Raw genomic sequence first — 24,553 nt, 5'->3', positions numbered from 1 at the left:
TTATTTTTTTTACTTTTTTTTTGTGGTTTAATAATATACGAATAACAAGAATTAACTTTCAACTATTTCATTATAAATAAGAAGATAAAGACACGTATAAACACACGCACACACACATAAACAGATTACATACAATTACAGTTTTAATGAGTACGAATATGAAAGAGTTAATATTCACAAAAACATTCCATATGACAATATTATATTAATCATTACAAAACATATTAAAACGATTAAAAAACAGTATATATAGTATTTTCCTGAAATATGTTATTATTACCAGTCATATCGTCATAGAATTTTTAAAATCTAACAAAAAAAAAATTAATTTAAATCTAAACAAAATTATACTATTATTTTAATTTTATCGTTCACTGACGCCAAAAAATAATAAATCATTGACTAGATTTAGTAGCGAGTGCAATATGTTTACGAAGAAAAAATTAAGTCAGAAAGGTACCAAAACGTGTACAAAAGAAGTAATAAATTCAAAATTAAAAAAAGATCAAAATATCTTTGTGCTTGAACCCTGCCTGCAAGCTATTTGAACAATCGTTGTTTTATATTTTAATGTGTCTAATATAAATTATAATAAACCGTTATTCAATTTAAATTTTAAATCGTTTAGAAATTGTCATACCATATTTGCATTAACATAATATTTATATATTGCATATTATAATAAGTGTAGCGTAACTACGATTTGAGAACAGCGTGTTCCCAATAACAAACATTTTGACTCCGGTTAATATAATTTTAAGTATGTCATTGTATATTGCTCTGAATTTAAGTAATAATGAATAGTTTTCTATTCGTCTCAGCGTTAAATTGATATTCATCTATAATAATACATATATTAAATATTATTGTTTTATCCACGAATAATAAAAATAATCTATATCAAAAATTAAAATTGTAAAAGTTTTTTTATTGATTTATCTGTAAGAAAATATAGGTTTTCAGTTTTAATTAATAATTAAATATAATTATTATAATTTTAATTATTTATTTCGTGTTTTAATTTGACAGTCCAATGAATTTTATTATTAATCATAATAAAATGAATACATCAACATTTGACTTAATATGTTTTACGTTTAAATTTTCAAATATGTAAACTAGGTAACATTTTTTTTAAGAATAGTGAAAGTTAATGTATTTTTAATCTTTAAAAGGTATTTGTTTTATAAAATACAAGTGCTCTCTTAATCTTTTTAATCTAAACTTTTAATGTTGTACATAATAATAATAAATAATATTGTAATGCGGTTTAAATGTTACGCATACATAAAAAAACATAAATTAAAGCGAATCGTATAGGATTTTAAAATTACTACATTAATACAGAAAAATTAACATTATTATATAATAACATATATAAATGTATAATAATATACATAATATATCATTTATATTATAAATATATTTTAATCTTAACTAAATGTTTAACTACTTTATTTGGTGTTTATTTGCTAAAGAAATTTAATTACTGTAATTTCACGATGTAACTTGTTATTAACAATGTGCTAAATATAATTAGGTACTAAATTTCATTTACTAATCAAACCTGATTAATAATACTAATAATAGTCATAATAACAATAAAGCAATTCTTTAGAGAATAAACTTATAATCTAAGCTAAAGTAAACATTATACAGTTATAAATTATTAAAATTATTTTATTAAGCATTAAATACATTTACTTTTACATACTAGAATTAAAACATATATTTTTTAGCAAAAAAAAAGTTTTTAGAATTATGTATGCACTCGTATTCGTTAAGATGTATACCATAAATTACAACTTATACTCAATACTATAACATAATTCGATAAAATTACTGTCCATTTATTGTTCAACAACCGTAATAATCATCAAGCTAAATTGATTTTAAATTCTATTAATATTTGCTCACTAGCCATTCATTTTCATTACATTTATATTTATATAATTATATAATTATATATAATATTATATTTCCCGTTAAGATTTAATAATTTTATTTGATTATGATACAGACAAAAATACCAACAGAGTTAAATATATAATTTCCCTTTTTTTTATAAAACATTAAAACATTTACATTTTTTATCCATGGCAACTTTGGTGGTCATTGGTATATTAGGATATAGAGAAACTATAAGTTTTTTCAACTAGTTGGAAGGTTAGAATAAGTATTGTATGAATGTGAACTAGCTTCATTATTTGGTTACTCATCCGGAATCAATCAACGCTGAACACTAATCAGTGACAGTGGTTAACCAAATCGTCTCACCATAACCCCTAAAGTTAGAATGTTTATCGAAATGGATACAATATATTCCACCCAAATCTAAAAAATAAAAATATACTCTTTATTATCTTTATCTAAACATTAAAAACGAATAGATAATGACAAAAAAATACACCTATTGTTTTTTGCATATCAAGTTTTGTTAAAATTATTTTTGAGACACTTCTTTTTTTAATTAGCCACCAGATTAACTATTTAGCTCAACAATTACAAACTAGTACACTTTAATAAATATATATCACTGCAATCGATGAAACTCAGGCTAGACCCGGCATCCGCTAACTGCGGTCAAAAAAAATAAAAGTATGACATTAAATTTTACCGGTCACATTACGTCCAATAAATTCGGTTGTTCACGACCGTACATGGCCAAATCTGGATGAAAACAAAATATTTTCTTTTTTCGGCCGAATAAATTTAATGCATATAAATCCTACTGGCAGCTATTAGCAGTTGCCATCGAATCCCACCGATACACTCCACAGAATGCCTAATAATAAATAGACGTCTTTATCGCTCTCATTTTGTTGAACATTTTTGTGGACTACTATCGTTCGTTGCATACCATATAATTGTAGCTAATACATGCGCATATTAAAATTGCCTATACAAGACGCCAGTATACAAAATATTTTTGATAAATTCATTGAACCACCACAACCATTCGTGGTATACCATGTAACTCTGCAAAATACTTAAACGTATTAAAATCACCTATACAGGACGCCGTCGTACGTTACCTACGCCAGTGAGCTATTGTGCTACGAGGTAAGCATTAGACGCTAACACCAATTTAGTGATGTTAACGTGTCATTACAGAAACGTGACAATATAAAATGTATAGTAAGATTAAAATATCTGTATATTGGGTTGTTGAATTCGTTTTAGTAGGTATAAATACAATACGAAACATGTAGGTAATGTTTCATATACATTTCATACTATCAATGATTTTAGAATATGATTGAACCAACATAAAAAATCAGTTGAAAATTATTAATTCTAAAAAAATATTTATGAAAATGGTTACTTAAGAATGTAAAACGGTTTTTTCAAACCGAAATGAAATTCGGTTCCTAGAAGCTACGTGGTCTACAAACAAACGAAGATAGTTTGCATTCTATTTATGAAATATATTTGGTAAAATTAAAATACACATCATGATTCCGTATTTTATACTACATCAACTAATATTTTATTGTTTAAAAAAGGAATAAATGTTTGGGGAACAATGATAACATTTGAAAAATATATTACTTGTTAATTAGAAAGTTACTGTTATAATTATCGGTAATTTTAAAGTTTAATACCCTAATGCCACAATTATTAAAAAATAAATGTTTAATAATTTATATTGAATGGACTGATAAATACTGAAGAAGTTATATTATGTCTCACAAAATCAATTACTTTTTCTTATACATACAGTTACAACTGCCTACGACAGAATCCCATAGAACTCATTAAATATTCCATTTTTTTTCCAGCTTATCCAGTACAATATTTATGATGAAATTTATGGCTAAACTTGAAACTTATTCAATAATAACAAATTTTCAGCTTATTCAGCATATTCATAAACCATTTTAGACAAATTTAATTGTATATGTATGTATACCAGCAGAGGTCATACAACTATGAATTTAATAATTTCCAGATTTAATTAGTTATATCACATAATATTTTTAATCAGTAATCAAGTGCAACACAATTCTAACCATCAAAAATAAATTCAAAAATGTTAAAATTAATCATTAATATTCATTAATATATATTTTCAAATGCACAAAATTAATTTATAGGTTTCATACAAAATTATGTATCTATTCAATCCATAAATTAACATTTGCATATTAACATATACGTTAAACATCTGTATACCTACAAAATAACCTATAGTTTTAAAGTAAATAAAAATAATATATATTTATATATATATATATATTTAGTTCACAAGATGTATTAATACATGGATAATTATTGGTATGATTGTGATAATAAATCAAATTCAGCTTCTTTTTTATTATAAGTTTTAATAAAATCAGAATTGGGGTAAGCATCTCGTAACATATTTAACTGCCTTTTAGTTACCTGTAATGAAAATAAACAATAAAATTGTCAATCAAAATTGAAGAGTAATAATTTTGAATATTAACTTACATCAACTGGTACTTTCACATGACCAGAAATATACAATGAATTTACTAGGGAATCAATGTCATTGCTATCTTTTTCTAAAGCATCACGTAAAGAAATCTCTGCTTTTTTATATTCACCTTGTCCAATATAACATACTGATTGACTATTTAATAGTAAAGCTGTGACTCCATACTTATCAGTTAGTTCTTGAAATATGTAGTATGCTTCTTGTAATTTTTCTCCGCCCTATTCAATAATATATTAGTATTGAAATTATTATTTTTAAAACTCTACTAATTATAATGATGTGAATTATAATCATTAACTGTAGATTTAATTATATATTCAACAATAATTTAATTTATATATAATTTTTTTTTTTTTTTTTTTTTTTTATTACAAAAAATGGTTATAATTCAACAGCTATTAATTAAACATAATGATTAATATAATTTTTTAAAACACTGATATTCCTTTACCATTGCCAAGTTTAACCAAGCTTGTGCCATTTGTGTTAATGTTGCATCTTCATCCTTCTCTCTTAGCTTTCGAAATTCTTTAATAGCTAAATCTACTCGATTCATTCTTAAATATATTATCAGAGACAATGCAACACTAAAAAATGTAATAAATTAACATGAATCAACAGAAACTTTATTGTATTTTGGTTTAAGTAAAAAAAAAAGTACAAACCCTTCTAGAGTATCATCATTATTAAGAACTCGAAGAGCAGATTCATAATTGTGTTCATGATTGTAAATTGTTGCCGCAACAATAACAAGTGAATGATTTATTTCATACATACTTTCCAATTCTTGTTCTAATGATTTTAATATTAAACTCCTTAAAATAATTGAAATTAAACATATTATTATTAGTATACTTCATATTTTTAAAAATAATTTTTGAGATTAAATATTTATCAACATTTTCATGTAACTATGTAGTCGAGAAGTTTAAATTTTCATTTGTAATTTTTAACATTATAAATATCATACTTCAAATTGTTATACTTTAATTTTATTAATCTTTTTTTAATAACAATTTCCAATTAATCTCTTAAATCAAATTTTCCAAAAATGAAAATCATTTTCTCTGACCATCGCATATGTAATTCTGTACATATTTTATACTAAACTACAGTACATAATATTATATATTGACGATAAACAGGCATAAATATTTACGATTTATAAATTAAATAACTTTGTACAAGAACTATGAAAAAACTTTCAACACAGAAAATAATAATGAAAATTATAACTAGAATTAAGATGTTGATGACTTTTGCATTTTTTTTCATTTTCCTTTGATTCTATACAATATTATCTTAGCTAAAAATTTGTTTTATGCTCCTTTGTTGCAAAATATTCTAATTATATTTTACATTATTAGGTATAAATTCATATTTTATGACAACATTTTTCAACATTTTTAAGTAATTTATTCATATTTTAGGTAATTTTTTTATAGTTTTTATACTATGTGAGGGCAGTATTTTTCTTAAATTTTAGATTTTAAAGAAAATTTATATAACATTCATATAAAATCATTTTAATATTATTATTGTGGGATTTTTGTTGTGATTAAATTTATTACGTACTGATAAGATTTACTGTTTAAGTGTTATACATTATAAAACAAATGCTCTTTCAGACATATACCGATCATACACGGTTACACATTTTTTTCACTTATTTAATTAGATTTATTCATTTTTTGAAGTTTTTAGGGATTTCAACATTTTTTTTATGGTATTTTTGTGTGTTTTTTAAGTCATCAACATCCTAACTCTAATTATAACCAATTCACAACTGACTTTTTAAAAAAGTTAATTTTTTTTCTAAAATTATCTTACCTATCACCTGAATTTTGTAAATATTCAGCTAATAATTTAAATGGTTTCAATTCTGCTGCTGAATTGCTTTTTATTTCTGCTAGAACAATGCCAAATTTTTTTTGTGCTAAATAAGCACGATACATAAATATGTCACGTTGTAAACGTAAATTTCCATAATTTGGCTGAATAAATAAAAAAATAATTTAAATATTTAAAATTGAATAACAATGAACTATAATATTAAACAAATATATATTGTTAACACATTATTACAACTTAAAAATAATTAAAACAACAATTACCGGTTCTTTCTGAGCATCGTTTATACATTGTTGGTAGTTTCCAATATAGTATGAGTTTTTAATATCAAACAGTTCATTTGCTTCATAGGACTCTGCTTGTTTTACAATATCTGCACATAAAATTAATAAATTATTGGCAGAGTACTAAATCGTTTATAAATAATTCTATAAAACAGATACCTACCCGTCATTTTTCATGAAAATTAAAAAACTTATTATTAAAAAATAAATTTTTATGTAATGCTGCTCACGAATAAACGCAACTCGAACCTAGAAGTGACATAAATTGAAACGTCAAAACGATATGATATTATTTATTATTTTTCAACTTTTTAGTCTTATCAATTATTATTATATGTTATCACTACACAATCACCACGTCGTCAATGTCGACTCCGTGTTACCACCATAGAATCTATGGTATATATATATCTGATATAGGTTACATTGTTTGTCTACCACATAGAGTAATAATACTATTATGTCTACCACCATCACCATAGCGTAATAACTCTAATGACCACCACCGTCTACATAACGATAACGTTATATGATTACAATAGTAACATGCACACATGCGTTAGTCCACAATACACGTCTTGTTCCAATGTATATTTGTTACAAAAAACCAGTATATTATTATTATTATTTTTAAGGAACCAAATTTCGTTTTGGTTTGAAAAAACTGTTTTTCATTCGTAAATAACCATTTTCATGAATATATTTTTAGAATTTATAATTTTTCGACTGATTTTTTATGTTAGTTCAATCATATTCCAAAATCATCGATCATATGAAATATATATGAAACATTACATACATGTTCCGTATTGTATTTATACCTACTAAAACGAATTTAACAACCCAATATACAGATATTTTAATCTTACTATACATTTTATATTGTCACGTTTCTGTAATGACACGTTAACATCACTAAATTGGTGTTAGCGTCTAATGCTTAAGACTTAAAAATACTTCACATCAGTCTGGAAAAGAAGAAAAGCTGAATAAATTAAATAGATTTCATCTATTTTATGTAATACCTACCTTGAGGAACTGTCTGGAAATGATTGCTGTTTAAGCAAGAACTATATCGATTTTTCAAATTACAGAACATTTAAAAGATTGTTACCATTATCTAACATGCGTATTTACATACTCGTATATTCATATATTTATATATACGTTATATATATATTTATATTTTTATATTCGTATATTTTTACATACCTAGGAATCATTATAACGGAGGATAGCCGCAGCAAAACTAATATAATCTGCAGGATAGCACAAGCGAAAAGGGCCTTTCAAGACAAAAACCACATACTAACAACCAATAGCGTCAGCGTGGAAATAAGGAAGAAATTCCTAAAAAGTTATATATGGAGTGTAGCGCTGTTTGGATCCAAAACTTGGACAATAAACTCAAAAGAAAAAAAAAACTAGAAACCTTTGAGATGTGATGCTTTAGGAAAATGCTTAAAATACCATGGACCGAGAGAGTTACGAACAATGAGGTACTAGATAAAATAAAGGAACAACGACAAATATGGAAAAGTATTCAATCCAGAAGAGGTAAGATGATAGGACACATACTAAGGCATGAAGGTTTACTAAAGAAAATAATCGAAGGAGATGTTGAAGGACACATTGCAAGAGGAAGACCAAGGGCAGAATACATGACACAGATAATGCAGGATATGAATAAAGGAAATTACAAAGACCTGAAGGAATTGTCTTACGATAGAGAAGCATGGAGAGCTGCAACAAATAAATCCACGGATTTATAACTAAAAAAAAAATAATAATAAAATAAATATTCAAGTGCAATCGTATGTACCTAAGATCATTAATTAAATACATTATTTAATTTTAAAACTCATATACTAATATTTATACAGTTTATTTATAGTAAATGTATTTTAAAAATGTATGTATATTCCCTATACATAACCAGAGTTTTGAAAGAACGACGTTCATAAACGCACGTTCACACATTCACGTTCATATTTTGTGAACGACATATGAATATTACTCGCTTTTTTCAAATAAAACATGAACATAAGCAACGTTTATATTTTTTATGAATTTGAACGACTTTTGGAGCTCTAAATTTATTTGGTATTTTAAAAATGTATGTATAAATAATAAATTGATCATAATATGATTAATTATATTTTTTAAACATAAAGTAAAATATATTTAATACATTTTGTAAAGGTTCCATTTATACAGAATGCAGGTGATTCATAAATATAAAATAAGAACATTTAAATGAACTGCCAAATGAACGTGTTCCTTTTTTATGCTCTGAATTTGAACGTAAACGAGTTATATTTTTTAGTGGACGTTCCGAACACTGTATTAACATTAGATGTTATTTATATATTATAATCATAAACTAGAATATACATTATTTTAAAAAAAAACAAAATCATTGTTTATGTATCTTATCGACCCTATCCTCAGGTCGATAAATTTTCTACGTTTTCAACACTTCTATTTTTATAAATAAAAATAAATTGATGCACTTGCCGTTGGTGATCTACTTGCGTGACGATTTAGTTAACCAACCCCGACCGATATCTGATTTTTCGATCCATTGTTTGTTACCGCCACCGCCTGCCGGGTATCGTGAAAATTTTAACGGCTTGAAATCTCAACAACTATATTAAATTATTATACGTTTTCCAAATTCAACTGCAGTTCTGCGTTAAACATCTATATAGTGTTTCTTATTCATTTTTTCATCTCCATACGATTGTTATACTTTATGTTATCGTATATTCAAAGTTTCGCATAGGTGAGTTATTTAATTGAAATTGTATTAACATTTTAGTAAACAAAAATCTAAACTAAATTTTGTAAACACAAATATCTAAAAAAATAATTCAATAGACCTATTAGACCTATGTTCTATTAAATTATGTGTGTGATGATTTGTATTTTTATAGTTTTAACTATAAAAATAATTTCATTACCTTTCATATTGATTAGTTAATATTTTCCAATAGTTTAATTCACTTTAATATTCAAGTGCAGTTGATTTTACAATATAAATAATTGTACAAGTACCTAGACTTTTCAAAATATCTCATAGATTAGAAACTAACCAGTAAAGTGACAGTTTAAATTGTGTTAAAATTATTTTGAAGTCTGTAGAACGTAAAAGCTAAATTGTGTAACAAAATAATCAAAACATCCGCCAATTATAAAATAATTATTGATTAAGTTTCAACTATAAACTTACTTAAAATCTATTATACATCTATAGTTTTAAATTGAAATGAATACAATGCTAAGAATAAAATATGCAATTAAAACAATAACCTAACCTTGAATTTTTTTTTACATTTTATTATTTAAAATGCTTATAGTGCTCTAAGTGCTAACTTTACAAAATTAAATGTATTCAAATTACAGTCGTTAGTTGTTAAGTTATCTAGAAGATCTAAAACTATCAGGTAACAATTCCAACCTTAATTACAATTTATTATTGTGTAATAGGTATCTAACCTGTACTATATTAAGTAATTCATATATAAAATACTCATTGTAAATGTATAGATTTTGATTAAAGATGGATGAGAGTAGTAATTTAAAAACTACTGAACTCATTCAAACTAAAACAACCTCAACAAATGTTAATGATTTGCCTAAAGAAAATCCCACTAAAACTACACCAAGTACAGATAAAGCTGAAAATAATAATCCAAAAATCAACTGTTATTGGTAAAATTTTTTTATTTAAGCATTTGTAGTTTTAAATATAATTTTCAATTGACTTATTATTAATATAACATTATTTTAGCAATAAAGAAAGAAATTATAATATTATTGAGCTATTATGTGCAAATTGTAACCGATGGTATCATGAATCTTGCATTAGTTATCAGCTCGGAAAATTGGTCCCTTTTATGGTAAATTATATATTTGTTTGTAAAAATTGTTCGCCCACTGGTCTTGAAAGTTTCAAAAAAAATCCAGCAAGTAAGTATTGATCTTAATTTTAAATGTTGCCATTATAATAATTTAACCTTATATTTTAGTGTTTCCGCAAATGTGTGTGACAGCAATTGGAAACCTTATGCAAGAAAGTATTAAAAGTGGAAATCCACAAGATTATTTTTCTAAGGATGGAGAAATAATTCCATTTATAGAATCACATTGGGAAAGTATGACTACAACTGCAAGAAGAGTTACTCAATCATGGCATTCAACTGTATGTTAATCAATTAGTAAATTAAATTTATCAATAGTCTTATTTGGTCTTCCCACAACTAACATTATTTTAATTTTTAATTTCTTTCGTTTTTAAAAACATAATTTATATAAATATTTAATTTTTATTTATATTAATTAATATTATATTATAAAACACAACATATTTTTATTGCATTTTAAAGAAAAATAATTTTTTTTTAGATTACCAGATCATTAGTCAAGGAAACAGATATTTTATTCAGTGTCAAAAATGAGGATAATGGTTCTCAATCATATAAACTTTTATTTAATATTTCTCAAATTAAACCTAACTATGAAGCTATGATCAAAGGTGGTCATCTTAAAGTTACAGAAACTGGAATTCAACCTAGTATGTTATACAGTTTCAAAATAAAATATACAAATTATTTATTATAGATATATGTAGTTAAAAATATGCTTCAATAATTAATCTTAAAATTTACAAGTCCACAAATACAAATTATAAATTCCTGGATTAATTCTATATAATTTAAAATAAGCTACTAAATATTTATTAATAATATTATTTTAAGATGATGAATTTGACTAAATTTATCAATGCAATCATAAATTGATAAATTGTAATACATTTTTAATAAACAACATTTTTGCTATCATAATTCGACAGCTATTCTATTCAATATACAGAAAAAATATTATATTAAATCACATATTACAGATCAAAAATAATTAAACATTTAAATAAGTTAAAATATAAACAATTCCATCAATTTACTAAATCAAATTTATGTCTAATTTGGAGCAAGATTATTATTTTAGTTATATTATTGATTATGAAAAAATATAATAAATATCTTATGAATAATAAGAGAAAAAAATGTTATTCATTACATCGAACACATTATGCTATAGACACTATTTGTATGGTTTCAAAATATAAAGCACCGAATAGTAACCAGTTTTTGTCTAACAGTGCGCATCTTCCACCAAACAATCATTTGATAGTGTACAACTTTTTTAAGTTGAAGTTCATAAAAGAACTACTAATGTTATCATATATGCTGGTGGTGGTAAAAGAGGCTCCTAAAATTTACCACACACTGAATCAGAATGGAATCAAATTTCTATCGGAATGCATCAGAACTCCCCACAGACATATAATCTTTAGACACTTGTAAAATACCTATTTAATAATAATTAATTGCCTAGTTCTTTAAAGCTGTCTGCTATTTCTTCCTGAAGATTATCTTTTATTATACAGCCTGTCATAGATATTAAACTTCATTTATAATTTTTTCATCAATAATTTTATAAATTTAATTGCCAAAAAAAAAACCAACTTGAGAAATTAATTTAGAGTAGTCTAGTGCCTAGTATGTGTATTTTATGAGCTAATTATATTTTAAACGTTTCAGAATCTATATAAATTTTGTTGACTACCAATTTGGTTCCATCCCTATCCAATCCGATTCAGTGTGCAGAATCTGATTAAAAATTATGTTTATTAATCTTTTCCAATCAAACAGTTCTGTTCCACACTAATTCAGTGTGTGGCACTTTTAAAGCGCTTATCAAATGTCCTGAATAAAACTGGTGTCTTCTTTTTTTTAAATAAATATATTTACTCATAAGTATACTTAGATTAATGATAATTATTTTGAATGAATATTAATCATTCTTTTTAGAAAATCAAAATATTATTAAATAATTAATGCAATTGTAATAACATTTTCTAGCTATCACAACTGGTCTTAAGGGACGTGGTGCTAAAAGAAAAACACTTGGTGATGGAGCTGGTGGAATTGGTAGTGGTAAAAAGGGTAGAAATGCTGGTGATCAATCAAATGTTAAGCTACCTGCTCATGGATATCCACTTGAACATCCTTTCAATAAAGATGGTTACAAATATATATTAGCAGAACCTGATCCTCATGCTCCATTCAGACAGGAATTTGATGAGTCCAATGAGTCTGCTGGTAAATTGATTCCAGGATGGTTATACAGACCTCTATGTCCAAATCAAGTATTATTAGCATTGCACGATCGTGCACCACAGTTACATATTTCTGAAGATAGATTATCAGTTACCGGAGAAAAAGGGTATTGTATGGCTCGAGCAACGCATAGTGAGTTGTATATAAAAATAATAAATAAATTAGCAGATGTCATAATATTCTTGAAAAATTATTTTATTGATAATAATTATTGATAATTAAATGAATTATTATATTAAATTAATTATTGATAATTAATATTTTTTTTTTTTTTTTTTTTTTTAACTAAATTGGTTTCTTAATTTTTTTCTTATTTCTAAATATAATAAAACCAATATACTTCTAAATGTTTTTATAAAAATTTAAATCTTTTTATTTATTTATTTATTTTTTTTTTTTTTTTGTACATATAAAATCAATAAATGCAATTCAATGTTTATAAATAATATTCATTTTAAATTAATTGTAAGGTGTTACAAATGGAAATTGGTATTGGGAGACAACAATTGAAGAAATGCCAGATAATTCAGCCTGTCGTATTGGGTGGAGTCAAGAATTTGCAAATTTACAAGCACCATTAGGCTATGATAAATTTGGTTATTCATGGAGATCTAGGTAAGTATAATTGATGTCAAAATTAATAAAGTACATTTTTCATCAAATGTAGCTTATATTTTTTTAAAGAAAAGGTACAGTGTTCCATGAAAGTCGAGGGAAACATTATAGTAATGGCTTTGGTGAAGGTGATACATTAGGGTTGATGATATGTCTTCCTAATGAAATAATATCTTTACCACCCACTCATAAGAATTTGGTATATAACTTTTTTCTAAAAATCTATTTTAATTGTACTGTTAATATTATATTATATGTATTTGGTAATTTAGATATTAATCAAATTCAAAAGTCATTTGTACTACGAAGAACAGTCACACGATAGTACTCGTGATGCGTTAAAAAGTTTAAAACCATTAATTGGAAGTAAAATAATTTATTATAAAAATGGAGAATGTTTAAATGAAAGTGCAGTAGATTTGTATGATGGAAAATACTTTCCTACAGTATCATTATACAAAAATTGTACATTGTCTGTAAACTTTGGACCAAATTTTAAGTATCCACCACCTCAAACTAATGATTTAAAATATAAAGGAGTATGTATTCAATTGTTAATTAGACTTTCCTATTCAAATCCATACAAAAATAATAAAACTTTTATTTAGGTATGGGAGAGAGCTGGTGAAGCTATATGTGAACAAACTCTAGCAGATTTATCATTTTTAACTATAAATGAAGGTAAATTAAAATTAAGTGACTTATAATGATTTCAGTGTGTACTTTTCAAGATATAATTGTTTGAACTGTTTTAGTCTTGTAATTTTCTATGATTAAAGTAAAAAAAAAAAAAAACCTATAAATAATTATTTATTTCTTGATTATGTATTATTTTGGAGAAAAACTGTAGTACTAGAATTTAAAAATGTTTGTGATTTCAATTAAATAAATTCACAAATAATCCATTAGTTATAAATAATATCTGATCTCATCTTCAAATAAATAACAAAAAAAATCATATTATAAATGTTTTACTTTTTTTTTTTTTTTACAATGAAACATTCATATTTAAAATGAAATGGATAGTTGGACGTTTTATAAGAAAATTCTAATGAGGCAAAAAAGTAAATTTTTCAGGAATGTAATGAGATCAATTATTCCAATTTGGTGCGGAATATTGGGTGGTTGATAGAATAGAACATAAATGTGTATAAATGTTGCGAAAATGAGAATGACAAGAGAAGATAAGGTATGAATATGTGAGAGGTAGTATTGGATGTAGCATCGATAGTGGACAAGATTAGAGAAAATTAATAGGGAAGATTTAGGCATGTGAAAAGACAAGAAACAAAAGCAGTAAGAGTAATGAAAATAAACGTTAAAGGGAAAAGAAGAAGAAGAAGACTAAAAAACAGATGGTTGAATAAGAATAAGAATGATATGAGGGCTGTTGGTGTGTGAGTAGATGTAGAAAATTGAAACAAGTGGAGGTTTAGGACAAAGGAAGCCGACCCCAAACAATTGGGAGAAAGACAAGGGTGAAGAAAAAGTCATTCATATTTAAGATTTTTGAAATTATTTAGTAGATAAATAAAAAAAAAATTGACCATTTAATGCATACTTCATTTTGTAATTTATCAGAATTTATAATTTATAATAATAGTTGTATATTTAAATAGAATTAATAATCAAGTTTTAATTTTTGACATCTTTTTTATATTTTATGCAGTAAACAATGTATCTATTTTCATACAACAAAAAGAAAAAAACAGAAAAAGTTATAATTTTATTAAATACAATATTTACATTTTTTACTACAAAAAATACAATTAAAATAATACTAAAAATATTATAATTTCCAAAGCGAAATAAGGGCATTTCCAAGTCCATTACCTAAATAAGTAACTTGCAAAAATCCAGCTAAAGTGATGAGTGCAAGAAGAGCAACAGCAACATGTCCAGCCTTGTTTGCCAGATTTCCAACAACTGGTACACGTAAATAGTCAACTACTAATGCTTCCATACCCCTTTAAGAAAAAAATGCATAATAAATTAATAACTATTTTTTTTAAATATTCAATAAAATTCTTTATAAATTTGACTTTAAATGATACACAACTCTGCATTTTTTTAGCTCATATGTCTAATACTAAATAATAAGTTTTATTACAACTAAAAATTAAGCCTTTACAAATTTCTGATAAAGCCAAAACATATAATATTAAACCAATGACACTGATAATTCTATAGGTGAGAATATATTTTACACACATATACTGCTCATTTCAGATGCCCTAAAATCTAAAAAAAACTTAAAAGAAAAAAAAACTATGCTACAAAATCATTTTAACTATGACGTTACCAATAAACATGGAGAGTAGTACTTATAGCTAGTAAAGTATCTACGTATGGTGATGGATAAATAACTGCAGCAGGAAACAATCCCATAAGTGTTATTGAAACGATACGTTCAGTTTTCCAAGTACTAGCATAATTTGTTTTGTCCTTAACTACTGCAGCACTACCAGTGAAACGGGCAATTATTGGAGCACTTACCAACGGCTTCTAAAATAAAATAAAATGGATTATTGTATTTAATCCAATTCAATTATCTCATAAAGATTAAACACTCAAAATTATGTCTAATAGGAACTTTTTTCTATAAATAGTTTTACCATCATCAAGATTTTTAACTTCCAAATTAAGGTTCCCCTATCAAAAAAGAATAGCTAATATAATTTTTTTTTTTTTTTTTATTCAACACTAGTAATAATTATACAAAAAGTAATTAAAACTTCAAACTAAACATATAGATAGTCAGGATAAATTACCTCAAATTTGATTACATTAATTGTTGTAAAAGACATCTATATAATTAGAAATTCCAAATAGCAATCATTATTTGGTAGTCTAATAAGGTATCACAACATGGGGCCGACAAATATAAAATACAATTTTTAATATTTTTAGAATTTTACGTTTTAATATGTGTGCTTATTGAATTCACTATTTATGAAGTATACTATATAAACTCAATAGTTTTAAATCTTTTGTAGAAAATAATAATTGTAATAATTGTTATTGTAGGTAATAATCAGATAACCTTGAGTACTTAGCTGATGCAACTTTGCAAGTATGCATAAGATACAAAAGATAACAGATATCAAAGTTAATAAATATTAACAGGATTTTATAATATTTTGCTATAGTCTATTAGCTTATACAGTGAATTTGATAAATCATAATAGAAATGTAAAATTGTAGATTATTATATTTTGTCAGCCCCTGTATTTTCTACCCAATGGTTGTTGGCCTATCAACCCACTCCCATCAAATTATTATAGACCAGTGTTTCCCAACTAGTATTCTGTAGAACTCAAAGGTTCCATGAAGAATTTGGAAAAAAAAATAAAATTTTCAATTTGAACAAGGATTTTAATTAAAACAACAGCTAATCCTATTATTTTTGGTATGTTACTTTATCTTATCATAAAATAATGTTATAATAATTGTTTTTCCTATCACCCAAGATATTGTCTGGTATTCAATAATTTTATTTAAAAACAAAATAGGGTTTCGCAAAAATGTTCAAGTTCTGTAGGTAAAAGAAATTGGGAAACATTAGTGTAAACCACAGCTCAAAAATATTTAAAATATAAAATATCGCAGTTATTGTTCTTTGGCACATCTTTAATTTGCTTAAAAATTCTAACCTACCTAGTATTTCTATCCAGAATAAACTTTCTTGTATATCTAATAAAAATCTAACATGTAGCATACAACCTAACCATGTATAATAAATCTTAATTTATGATAAAATTCAGTAGTTTTTTCAAGGGTAACAAAAACTAGATTACAATAATAATTTCACCAAAATTTGTTATAGAAACTTACCGTCATTGTTTTATTGCTCAAATTACTGGCGACATTAAATTGGTTAATACACTTAGGCAATGCGCGGAAAGACATTTGCCTTTGAGCAGTAAACATCAAACCTAATGATAAAAACACCATTAGAACGGTACAAATTATTACACCAAATGACGAAGAAACAAATAAAGATATGAATACTTACAGTGCTTGACTAGGCAAAAATAAAGAAGGGGGACTCTGTTTAGTTTAAAGAAAATAGTGTCCCCAAGACTAGTTAAGCGTTATATTTCTAACGTAATAATAGTAGGGAGATACTAAAATTTCTGAAAATTAGTTGGGATACTTCATCCCCTGAAGTCAAGCAAGTGAATTTTATAAGGAATTTTCATTGGGCGACAAAAAATGTTTTTCTCAAAATAGTCAATGTAATGCCATAGTACGATTATGTATTACACGTTTGTTTCACATTATTTCGCCCAATCTTTCAAAATATTGTCGACAAAGTATAATCACTGGGCGACATTTGTGTCGCCTAGTTAACTCGTTAAAAATGCACTGAGTCAAGCACTGAATACTTACATTTGGTATGACGAAAAAGTTTCAAGCTCAACATCTTGCTTTTGAAATCAGAAATTCTTAGAACCTATTAAGTAACTTGGAAAATTAATAATTATTGATAATTATATTTTTTACTATAATCTGTGCTATAATATTGTGAATTGCACCAGTGCACTACAGAACTGATAACATTTGTCTTAAACATATGACTGATAGTGACAAATATTAAAACTACGACCCCTCTCTGACATATTGTGTATTAACACGGGCACGGTCGTATAATAATAATAATAAAAATAGCACGGATCGGATAGGGTCAATGATTATAATGTAAATTTTATAAATATTTAATTTCACCTTTTAAATATTTTTTTCATTTCTTACTGTAAAATATTTCATTATTTATGTTTCATGATTACGTTAATTTATTATTATCATAAAATATTCTTATGTACCGTAGACAGTGTCGAACTTAAGGGCTATAAGTATATTTATTTCAAACCTTCTATCCTGGGGTCATCGAAAATTTTCTGAGAAGTACCTACGTGGTATGTAGTATGTGATAAGAGTAAATTATTAATAAATAAATAAATTTCCTCCGAAGTGAGGGTATTACCCCCCTGTTACTAGGGCCTGATTTAATAAAATTAGGGCCAAGTGCATAATTTTTTTTGGGTCCCCTAAGTCAAAAAAATCTACATAGAGAGGGGAGACATGTTGATGATAAAAAATAATATTTATATGTTTAAAAGTATCAAATACCTATCTCAAAACTTATAAAATTTCAAAATCGAATGAAATATAAATCAGTGGTTCTAAAAATGGTGATTGCGTGAACGAAATCCTCATAGCGTCACCAGCAACAGGTAAATCTGTAAATACTGGGCTCGAATAATTCTATAAATAGTTATTAAGTATCAAGTATTTCAGATGTTCAAATAATTTTCTATTGTTATTATTTAATATTTTGTGATGATAACTGATTAGAACTAGGATGTGGAATGACAAAAATAATCAAAATTCAACTGATAATTTAATGATAAAAATATACTAAACTCTAAACATTGACAGTTGATATTAGGTACATTTTATAGAATAAATGTTTTTGGAATTAATTTAAAAATACGTAGTAGAATCAAAAAGTTCCCGAAATTTCATTTTATTTTTATTATATATACAATTTAAATATAAATCTACTTAATCTCCTTCAAAATATCGTCCTTTAGTATAAACACACCTACTCCAACGACTTTTTAACTGATGGAAAATCTTTGATATCCCTCTATTGGAATGGCCCTGAGATTCGCTATCGTGTTAAGTTTAAAGTCTTCAATCGTCGCAAAACGTTTACCTTTGAGTCCAAGTCTTAGGTATGGAAACAGCCAGAAGTCACATGGAGCAATATCTGATGTATTCATCAGATAGGAGTCATCAGGGGTTATGGATCTCTAGAAATTTTTTATTCGTTAAAAATTGCTGAACTACAAAAGACGAGTGCAAGTACTCCATCTGCACTTGCGTAAATCAGGGCCTGCCTGTTAACCTCCTGAAATAAACAATGCTTAAGGGTTTTATAGTTCCAAGGGAATTATTAAAAAAAAGGCTTTTTAAAAATGTATTAATAAAAACTGCTTTAAGTTTTTATATATTCAACGTACTTAAATAACAAATGATTATACATTTAGAAATTATGTATGAAAAATGTTTCGAATAGATATATTATTTTTAGATGTACCTACTTATATTAGAAATTGTAAGATTAGGTGCAGGACTTAAAGTGAGGGGGACGCAAAGGGACTCAGTCCTCCTACCTATCACGGCACTTATAAAGCGTCCCTTTAAATATTTCTCTGAAAAGTTAACTGAAACGCTCAACTGTTTCATGAAAATAATTATACACAATAAAACAGCTGAAAAATTGGCTTTTCGATTTAATTGATGTCACTAGATGTTAAACAGTGCTCTACAAATAAAACAAATATCAAATATAAATTATAAATTATACAGCAATATATAATTATAAATACGGTTTTTAATTTATTTTATTTTATTAAAATATATTTACAGTCAATTATTTAAAACAATAAGTACCTACCTAAGTAATTTACAAATTTATATATTTTTACAGCATATGAATAGTTTGTGAAGAAAATTGTTCACTAACAGCATCTCATACCATATATATATTCGTATACATATTTATAATTAATAACCTAGTAATTATTTAGGAATATATGAAACGCTGAAAATGATATGGATTGGAGTCCCTCCTGTCCTTTATTGCGACCTTAAACTCTAATTAGGTAAGCATAAAATATACATTTATACTTATTTTTTATTAACTATATCCAGTGGCGTAGCCAGGATTTTTAAATGGGGGGGGGCTAACTACTTTTTTGGATAAGTAAGGTAAGAGAGGATATGAGAATTCAGCCTTAATCCCCCCTCACCATCTACCACCAAGTTTCTAAACATAATTCAAGCATTTTAGTATAGTTTTAAAAATATTTATTAATATATAATTTATAATAATAATTTTGGTTTCAGTGTTCAGTCACTTGCTCCACTCTGACAGCTGCATTCTCTTAGGCGAATTTCTGGCAAATTCAGTTATTATTTCACTTTCATGGAATTGCTCTTTTTTATTTATATTAGCCATAACTAACCCATTCAGTCTGTTTTCCGACATGGTGCTTCTTAAAAAAAATTTTAAGCGATTAAGTGCTGAAAACGTTCTTTCCGGAGTGAAAGATGTAACTGGTAACATGGCGAATAATTGTAAAAGTATTTTAATGTTAGGTCGAAGATTGGTGCGATGAGACAGTGAATCAAGAGCAGAATTCGGTTATGGAACAGTATTTTGACTCCATTGTTGCCTCCATATGAACAGGTCAGCTCTGATTGTAGATGAGGTACCATCATGGAGATCTTGGACATATATTTTAGCAGCTTTTATAATATTTTTATCGTCATACATATTTAAATTGGCCGGAATAAGTCCTTCAAGTGGCATAACATCAATAAGCCTTTGATTAAAACGAGCATCCATTGATTCTATTGAATAGTCAAGATACATTATACATATAAACACGGCCCATAGGGGGGGGCTATAGCCCCCTTAGGCCCCCCCCCTTGGCTACGTCACTGACTATATCATATCTTAATGTTTTAGCATAAAGGCTTAGAGTTTCAAAAAGCTCGATAAATATTAAATTCAATGTTTTTTTAACAAAATAATTATGCGATTAGCATAGGCGCAATTAGGAGAGGTTTTTAGCACCCCTGAGTTAAATTGTAGCACTACTTTTTTTCAAATCTTTATAATCTATATTAATTACAGTGAAATATCATTCAATTTTATTTTCAGCAATTTCACCACCCCCCATATTTGGGCTCTAGTTGCCTTCATAGCGATTAAGTCCAAGAATTTGTGGTCTGTGATAAAGCCTTGATCTCATTATTGTTTTTCGTTCTGATCTTAAATTATCATCAACTATTATTGTTATTCGTTCTACATTATCACTATGTCATACTTGTTATCAAAGAACAAAATGCAATCTAATAGTACTGTCAAAATGTAATCGTCTCAATTGTTTCAGTTATTTAAATGCGTTTTAGTTAGTTATTCTTTTTATTACTATTAATTTATCAATTTAAGAATGTAACATTTTCCAAATGTCTGTTCATTCACCAGATTCGATCGTCTACCGACGATCTAATAACAAAAAGATCCACCCAGTGCTACCTGTGAAACGAGTGTCATTTCACGAAGATGTTATTGAACCAAACAATGGAAATCTCATTCAAATACGAATTGGAGACTATGGTGAAAGAGAAGCTCCTGAAGGTCAAGAAGATCCAGTACCAAGGGAGACGTTTAAACGTTCTATTTTTAAACAGAAAAAACCAAATTTTCCTTCTCTTTATATGAATAATTTAAATGTAGATCTAAAATCTCAACAAGACATATTAAATAAAATACAGTTAGAAGTAAGGAAAAAAGAATGGAACAACGTTTGGAATAAACACTTGGACTTGGGATCTAACCAGCTTATTAATGTCATTAAACGTGATTTGTCATTAAAAACCAAAGAATCTATTTATAAGGTTAGTAAGAATTATTTTTCTCTTATTTTTATTAAATATTTATTATATTATTTAATTAATTTAATTTCAGATTTATAGAATGTTAAGTACTGGTGGAACACCTTTATTCATAGTTATTACAAATTTTCAGTTTTGCATTTTAACTAAAAATATATACACTAAACGGTTAGAAGTTTACTACAGTTCAAATTTAACTAATTTAGATCTAATAGCATTAGGCCCATATGAACAAACTGCAGTATTTGTCAGTGAAAAATCAAAAAAATGTACTTTAATAACAGCAATAGATGTGCAATCAGCCCTTGAAATGATTGGAAGTCTGGAATATTCATATAGGCGAAGTGGATTATATGATCCAAACAATGCTTTTGTTGTCATTAATATCAACCATCATGATAAATTATATGAAGCTGTAAAATCTCAAATTTCAATACCAAAAGTAAATATTTGTTCCTTAAACATTTTTAAATATTAATTTAATATTTTTTATTAATTTAGAATGATAAAATAAAGTATTATACGTGGTTGTGGTTTTATAAAGAAAATGAATCTTCAAATACTTCGAAATCTCATTTAGAAGAATTTTTAATGGTCAAAAAAGGAACTACATGGAAACCAAAATTTGTGCGTTTAAGGTTATTAATATCGATTGTTAAATTATATAAAAATATAATCATTATATTTGATTATAGGCAAGCGCAGATATAAAGGGGGACCAAGGGAGTAATGGCCCTCCCCAAATGTCACGAAACAAAACGAAAAAATTATTATAATATTATATGTCAAGCAAAGATAAAAATTATATTTTTTCTCTAGCCATTATGTATTGACATGTTTTCAAAAACTAAAAAAAAATTAGATTTCACTCTATGATTTTTAATTTAGTTTCATATTTTTTTTTATTGTTCTTAAATTAAAAATTTCTTTTTTCAATGTATCTACATTTTTTTTTTTTTAATTTTTAGTTGAAAGTTTATTCCTTTACAGTTTTAAGAAATATTTATGGTAAACAATAATACTTATAATATTATGGAAGTATTGAATTTTATATATTATATTATCTCCAAAATATGAAATATCCCCCTTCTAATAATTACTTTGGATTCGCGCCTGCTTATAAAATGTAAATATACTATAAAATACTACAAAACATTAATTTTTTATGTTTCAGTAAGGATATTTTGTACATATCTGATGATCCTGATCGAAATTCACTATGTGAATCAGTACCATTAAGATTTGGTCGTTGTAAAAAAGTGAGAAAAATTTGTTGTGATCGACCACATTCCATAGAAATTTTGTTGATTAATTATTCAATAATTTTGGCACCTGCCGATTGTAGTCGAGAAGAAAAATGGTTTAACGCCCTCAGTTACTCTTTAGTAGGTGTAAGTCAATTTTTTTTATATCCTGTAGCGCATTTTTATTAGAGCATTTTTCGCTATTTTTCAAAGCATTAAAATCCCAACCCTAATTGTTTTATTGAAAGCATTTAACATGAATATCAGATACTAAACAAATTTTTTCTAGTAATCTATAGCTTTAACAAATAAAATATAATTTAAATATTCTAAAATCCTAGTTAAAATCCTGCTGTATATTCCATTTATAATGTTTCTTATTTGAACTATGATTTAGTTTTTAAACCACTTCCTAACACATTTATTATTTATCTTATTTTTAAAATTTATGATATTATATTACATTATTTATATTATATTATATATATTATATTATTATTATTATATTATCATTCACATATTATTTAGTATATTATAAATTATTATCATTTGAAATGATTATTAAGAAAATATTTTTAAATTTTCAGCACAAAGACATCAATCTTGAAGTTAAAATACCTGATGGTTACTGCTGTTTGTTAACCAATAGTCATATTGTTCTGTATAATTTTCCTTATACAATCACTAACAGCATGCTGTTAGTCAATGTGGATTCATTAAAGTGTTCACCTTCACCATCACATTATTATGTTGTAATTGTAAGTAAAAATAAATATTCTTTGATATAAATAAGTAGTTATTATATTTTATATAATTACATTCTATTGCCTAGGAATGGTCCTGTTATGATGCTACATTAGAGGATAGCTGCAATGATTGGGTTGTACATTTTTTTTGTAAATCAAGTTGTGATGAATTCATATCTTGGTTGTGTACATTAAGACCAGATTTAAATGCTACAGAGTTAAAAGAACCACAATCTATACAACGGCATTCAAAGAGTAATATTGCCTTGCGTAGATCACTTTTTTAATATATATTCCACTAATTTGCACTATGTGATTATTATTCTCAGTTAAGTGTTTTTATTTTAAACAATCACAAAATAAATCAAACAATTGTGCTTTTTTGATTAGGATGATCTACTTTTAATCCTAATTTTTATTTTAATATTAACAGAGTAAACAAAAATGGTGCTTATTTAAAATTAAGTTATTCTTAATTTATGTTATTTATTATTTATATAACCACATTTTGTTAATATATTTTCATTATTATGAATACATTAGTTTAATGAATAATATTAGTTTATGCGATACAAATTGTCATTTATTTTTCATCAATATTTATATAATATTTTTATTTATTTTTTTTTTTTTTTTTTTAAGTGAGACTGTTAAAAATATAAGGAAAGATCTGTTTAAGAACATATTAACAATG

At 25.9% G+C, this 24,553-nt stretch overlaps 5 protein-coding genes and 1 long non-coding RNA gene across 9 annotated transcripts in view; 4 read left to right on the top strand and 2 right to left on the bottom strand.

The window, feature by feature from the left end:
- Positions 1-8,398, top strand: part of LOC112686427 — a 34,311-nt gene extending 25,913 nt beyond the window's left edge. Inside the window, exon 3 of the mRNA XM_025558687.1 lies at positions 7,814-8,398. Coding sequence (XP_025414472.1) covers positions 8,055-8,369 — 315 coding nt within the window. The 5' untranslated portion in view covers positions 7,814-8,054 and the 3' untranslated portion in view covers positions 8,370-8,398. The remainder of the gene's footprint in view (positions 1-7,813) is intronic.
- LOC112686426 (coatomer subunit epsilon) lies at positions 4,218-6,918 on the bottom strand. The gene is made up of 7 exons (XM_025558685.1): positions 6,761-6,918; positions 6,577-6,686; positions 6,293-6,456; positions 5,128-5,277; positions 4,914-5,049; positions 4,456-4,680; positions 4,218-4,386 (listed from the first exon to the last, which is right to left on the bottom strand). Exons 1-7 carry the CDS (start codon positions 6,765-6,767, stop codon positions 4,273-4,275), a joined length of 906 nt encoding a protein of 301 aa, XP_025414470.1. The 5' UTR covers positions 6,768-6,918; the 3' UTR covers positions 4,218-4,272.
- Positions 8,399-9,193: 795 nt separating the features above from the next.
- LOC112686356 (set1/Ash2 histone methyltransferase complex subunit ASH2) lies at positions 9,194-14,225 on the top strand. 2 transcript variants are annotated; one of them, XM_025558587.1, is made up of 10 exons: positions 9,194-9,382; positions 10,147-10,311; positions 10,391-10,569; positions 10,629-10,801; positions 11,005-11,173; positions 12,522-12,911; positions 13,250-13,394; positions 13,464-13,593; positions 13,667-13,933; positions 14,003-14,224. In XM_025558587.1, exons 2-10 carry the CDS (start codon positions 10,160-10,162, stop codon positions 14,099-14,101), a joined length of 1,704 nt encoding a protein of 567 aa, XP_025414372.1. In that variant the 5' UTR covers positions 9,194-9,382; positions 10,147-10,159; the 3' UTR covers positions 14,102-14,224. The 2 variants fall into 2 exon arrangements, with proteins under 2 accessions (XP_025414372.1, XP_025414373.1); XM_025558588.1 differs by lacking the exon at positions 9,194-9,382 and adding an exon at positions 9,940-10,043 and having other exon boundaries at positions 14,003-14,225.
- Positions 14,226-15,027: 802 nt separating this feature from the next.
- Positions 15,028-17,820, bottom strand: LOC112686354 (succinate dehydrogenase [ubiquinone] cytochrome b small subunit, mitochondrial). The gene is made up of 4 exons (XM_025558586.1): positions 17,787-17,820; positions 17,229-17,329; positions 15,697-15,899; positions 15,028-15,361 (listed from the first exon to the last, which is right to left on the bottom strand). Exons 1-4 carry the CDS (start codon positions 17,818-17,820, stop codon positions 15,184-15,186), a joined length of 516 nt encoding a protein of 171 aa, XP_025414371.1. The 3' UTR covers positions 15,028-15,183.
- A 1-nt stretch (position 17,821) lies between these two features.
- LOC112686355 lies at positions 17,822-20,350 on the top strand. The gene is made up of 3 exons (XR_003148885.1): positions 17,822-18,313; positions 19,894-20,068; positions 20,313-20,350. It is a non-coding gene; the product is annotated as an uncharacterized LOC112686355 (long non-coding RNA).
- An 893-nt stretch (positions 20,351-21,243) lies between these two features.
- LOC112686353 lies at positions 21,244-24,164 on the top strand. Of its 3 annotated transcripts, XM_025558585.1 has the most exons (7): positions 21,244-21,382; positions 21,460-21,872; positions 21,943-22,311; positions 22,371-22,507; positions 23,044-23,260; positions 23,701-23,871; positions 23,946-24,164. In XM_025558585.1, exons 1-7 carry the CDS (start codon positions 21,373-21,375, stop codon positions 24,144-24,146), a joined length of 1,518 nt encoding a protein of 505 aa, XP_025414370.1. In that variant the 5' UTR covers positions 21,244-21,372; the 3' UTR covers positions 24,147-24,164. The 3 variants fall into 3 exon arrangements, with proteins under 3 accessions (XP_025414370.1, XP_025414368.1, XP_025414367.1); XM_025558583.1 differs by having other exon boundaries at positions 21,244-21,872; positions 23,044-23,254; XM_025558582.1 differs by having other exon boundaries at positions 21,247-21,872.
- Positions 24,165-24,553: the final 389 nt, after the last annotated feature.

Source organism: Sipha flava, unplaced genomic scaffold, assembly GCF_003268045.1.
Source record: "Sipha flava isolate LNK unplaced genomic scaffold, YSA_version1 307_pilon_pilon, whole genome shotgun sequence".
NCBI lineage: Eukaryota > Metazoa > Arthropoda > Insecta > Hemiptera > Aphididae > Sipha > Sipha flava.
The sequence above is the reverse complement of the archived record's forward strand: the minus strand, read 5'-3'. Positions and strand labels throughout refer to the sequence as shown.

Coding starts and splice junctions, on each gene's coding strand:
- LOC112686356 (XM_025558588.1), top strand. CDS start 10,160: ATGGATGAGAGTAGTAATTTAAAAACTACTGAACTCATTCAAACTAAA. Junction 10,802..11,004: donor CTCAATCATGGCATTCAACT/GTATGTTAATCA, acceptor ATTTTTTTTTAG/ATTACCAGATCATTAGTCAA. Junction 12,912..13,249: donor TATGGCTCGAGCAACGCATA/GTGAGTTGTATA, acceptor ATTAATTGTAAG/GTGTTACAAATGGAAATTGG.
- LOC112686354 (XM_025558586.1), bottom strand. CDS start 17,820: ATGTTGAGCTTGAAACTTTTTCGTCATACCAAAT. Junction 17,330..17,786: donor ACTTTTTCGTCATACCAAAT/GTAAGTATTCAG, acceptor TTTTATCATTAG/GTTTGATGTTTACTGCTCAA. Junction 15,362..15,696: donor ACTACTCTCCATGTTTATTG/GTAACGTCATAG, acceptor TTTTTCTTAAAG/GGGTATGGAAGCATTAGTAG.
- LOC112686353 (XM_025558582.1), top strand. CDS start 21,441: ATGTCTGTTCATTCACCAGATTCGATCGTCTACCGACGATCTAATAAC. Junction 23,261..23,700: donor TCAGTTACTCTTTAGTAGGT/GTAAGTCAATTT, acceptor TTAAATTTTCAG/CACAAAGACATCAATCTTGA. Junction 23,872..23,945: donor CACATTATTATGTTGTAATT/GTAAGTAAAAAT, acceptor TCTATTGCCTAG/GAATGGTCCTGTTATGATGC.
- LOC112686426 (XM_025558685.1), bottom strand. Junction 5,278..6,292: donor TTACAAAATTCAGGTGATAG/GTAAGATAATTT, acceptor AATTATTTTAAG/GAGTTTAATATTAAAATCAT. Junction 5,050..5,127: donor AATGATGATACTCTAGAAGG/GTTTGTACTTTT, acceptor TACATTTTTTAG/TGTTGCATTGTCTCTGATAA.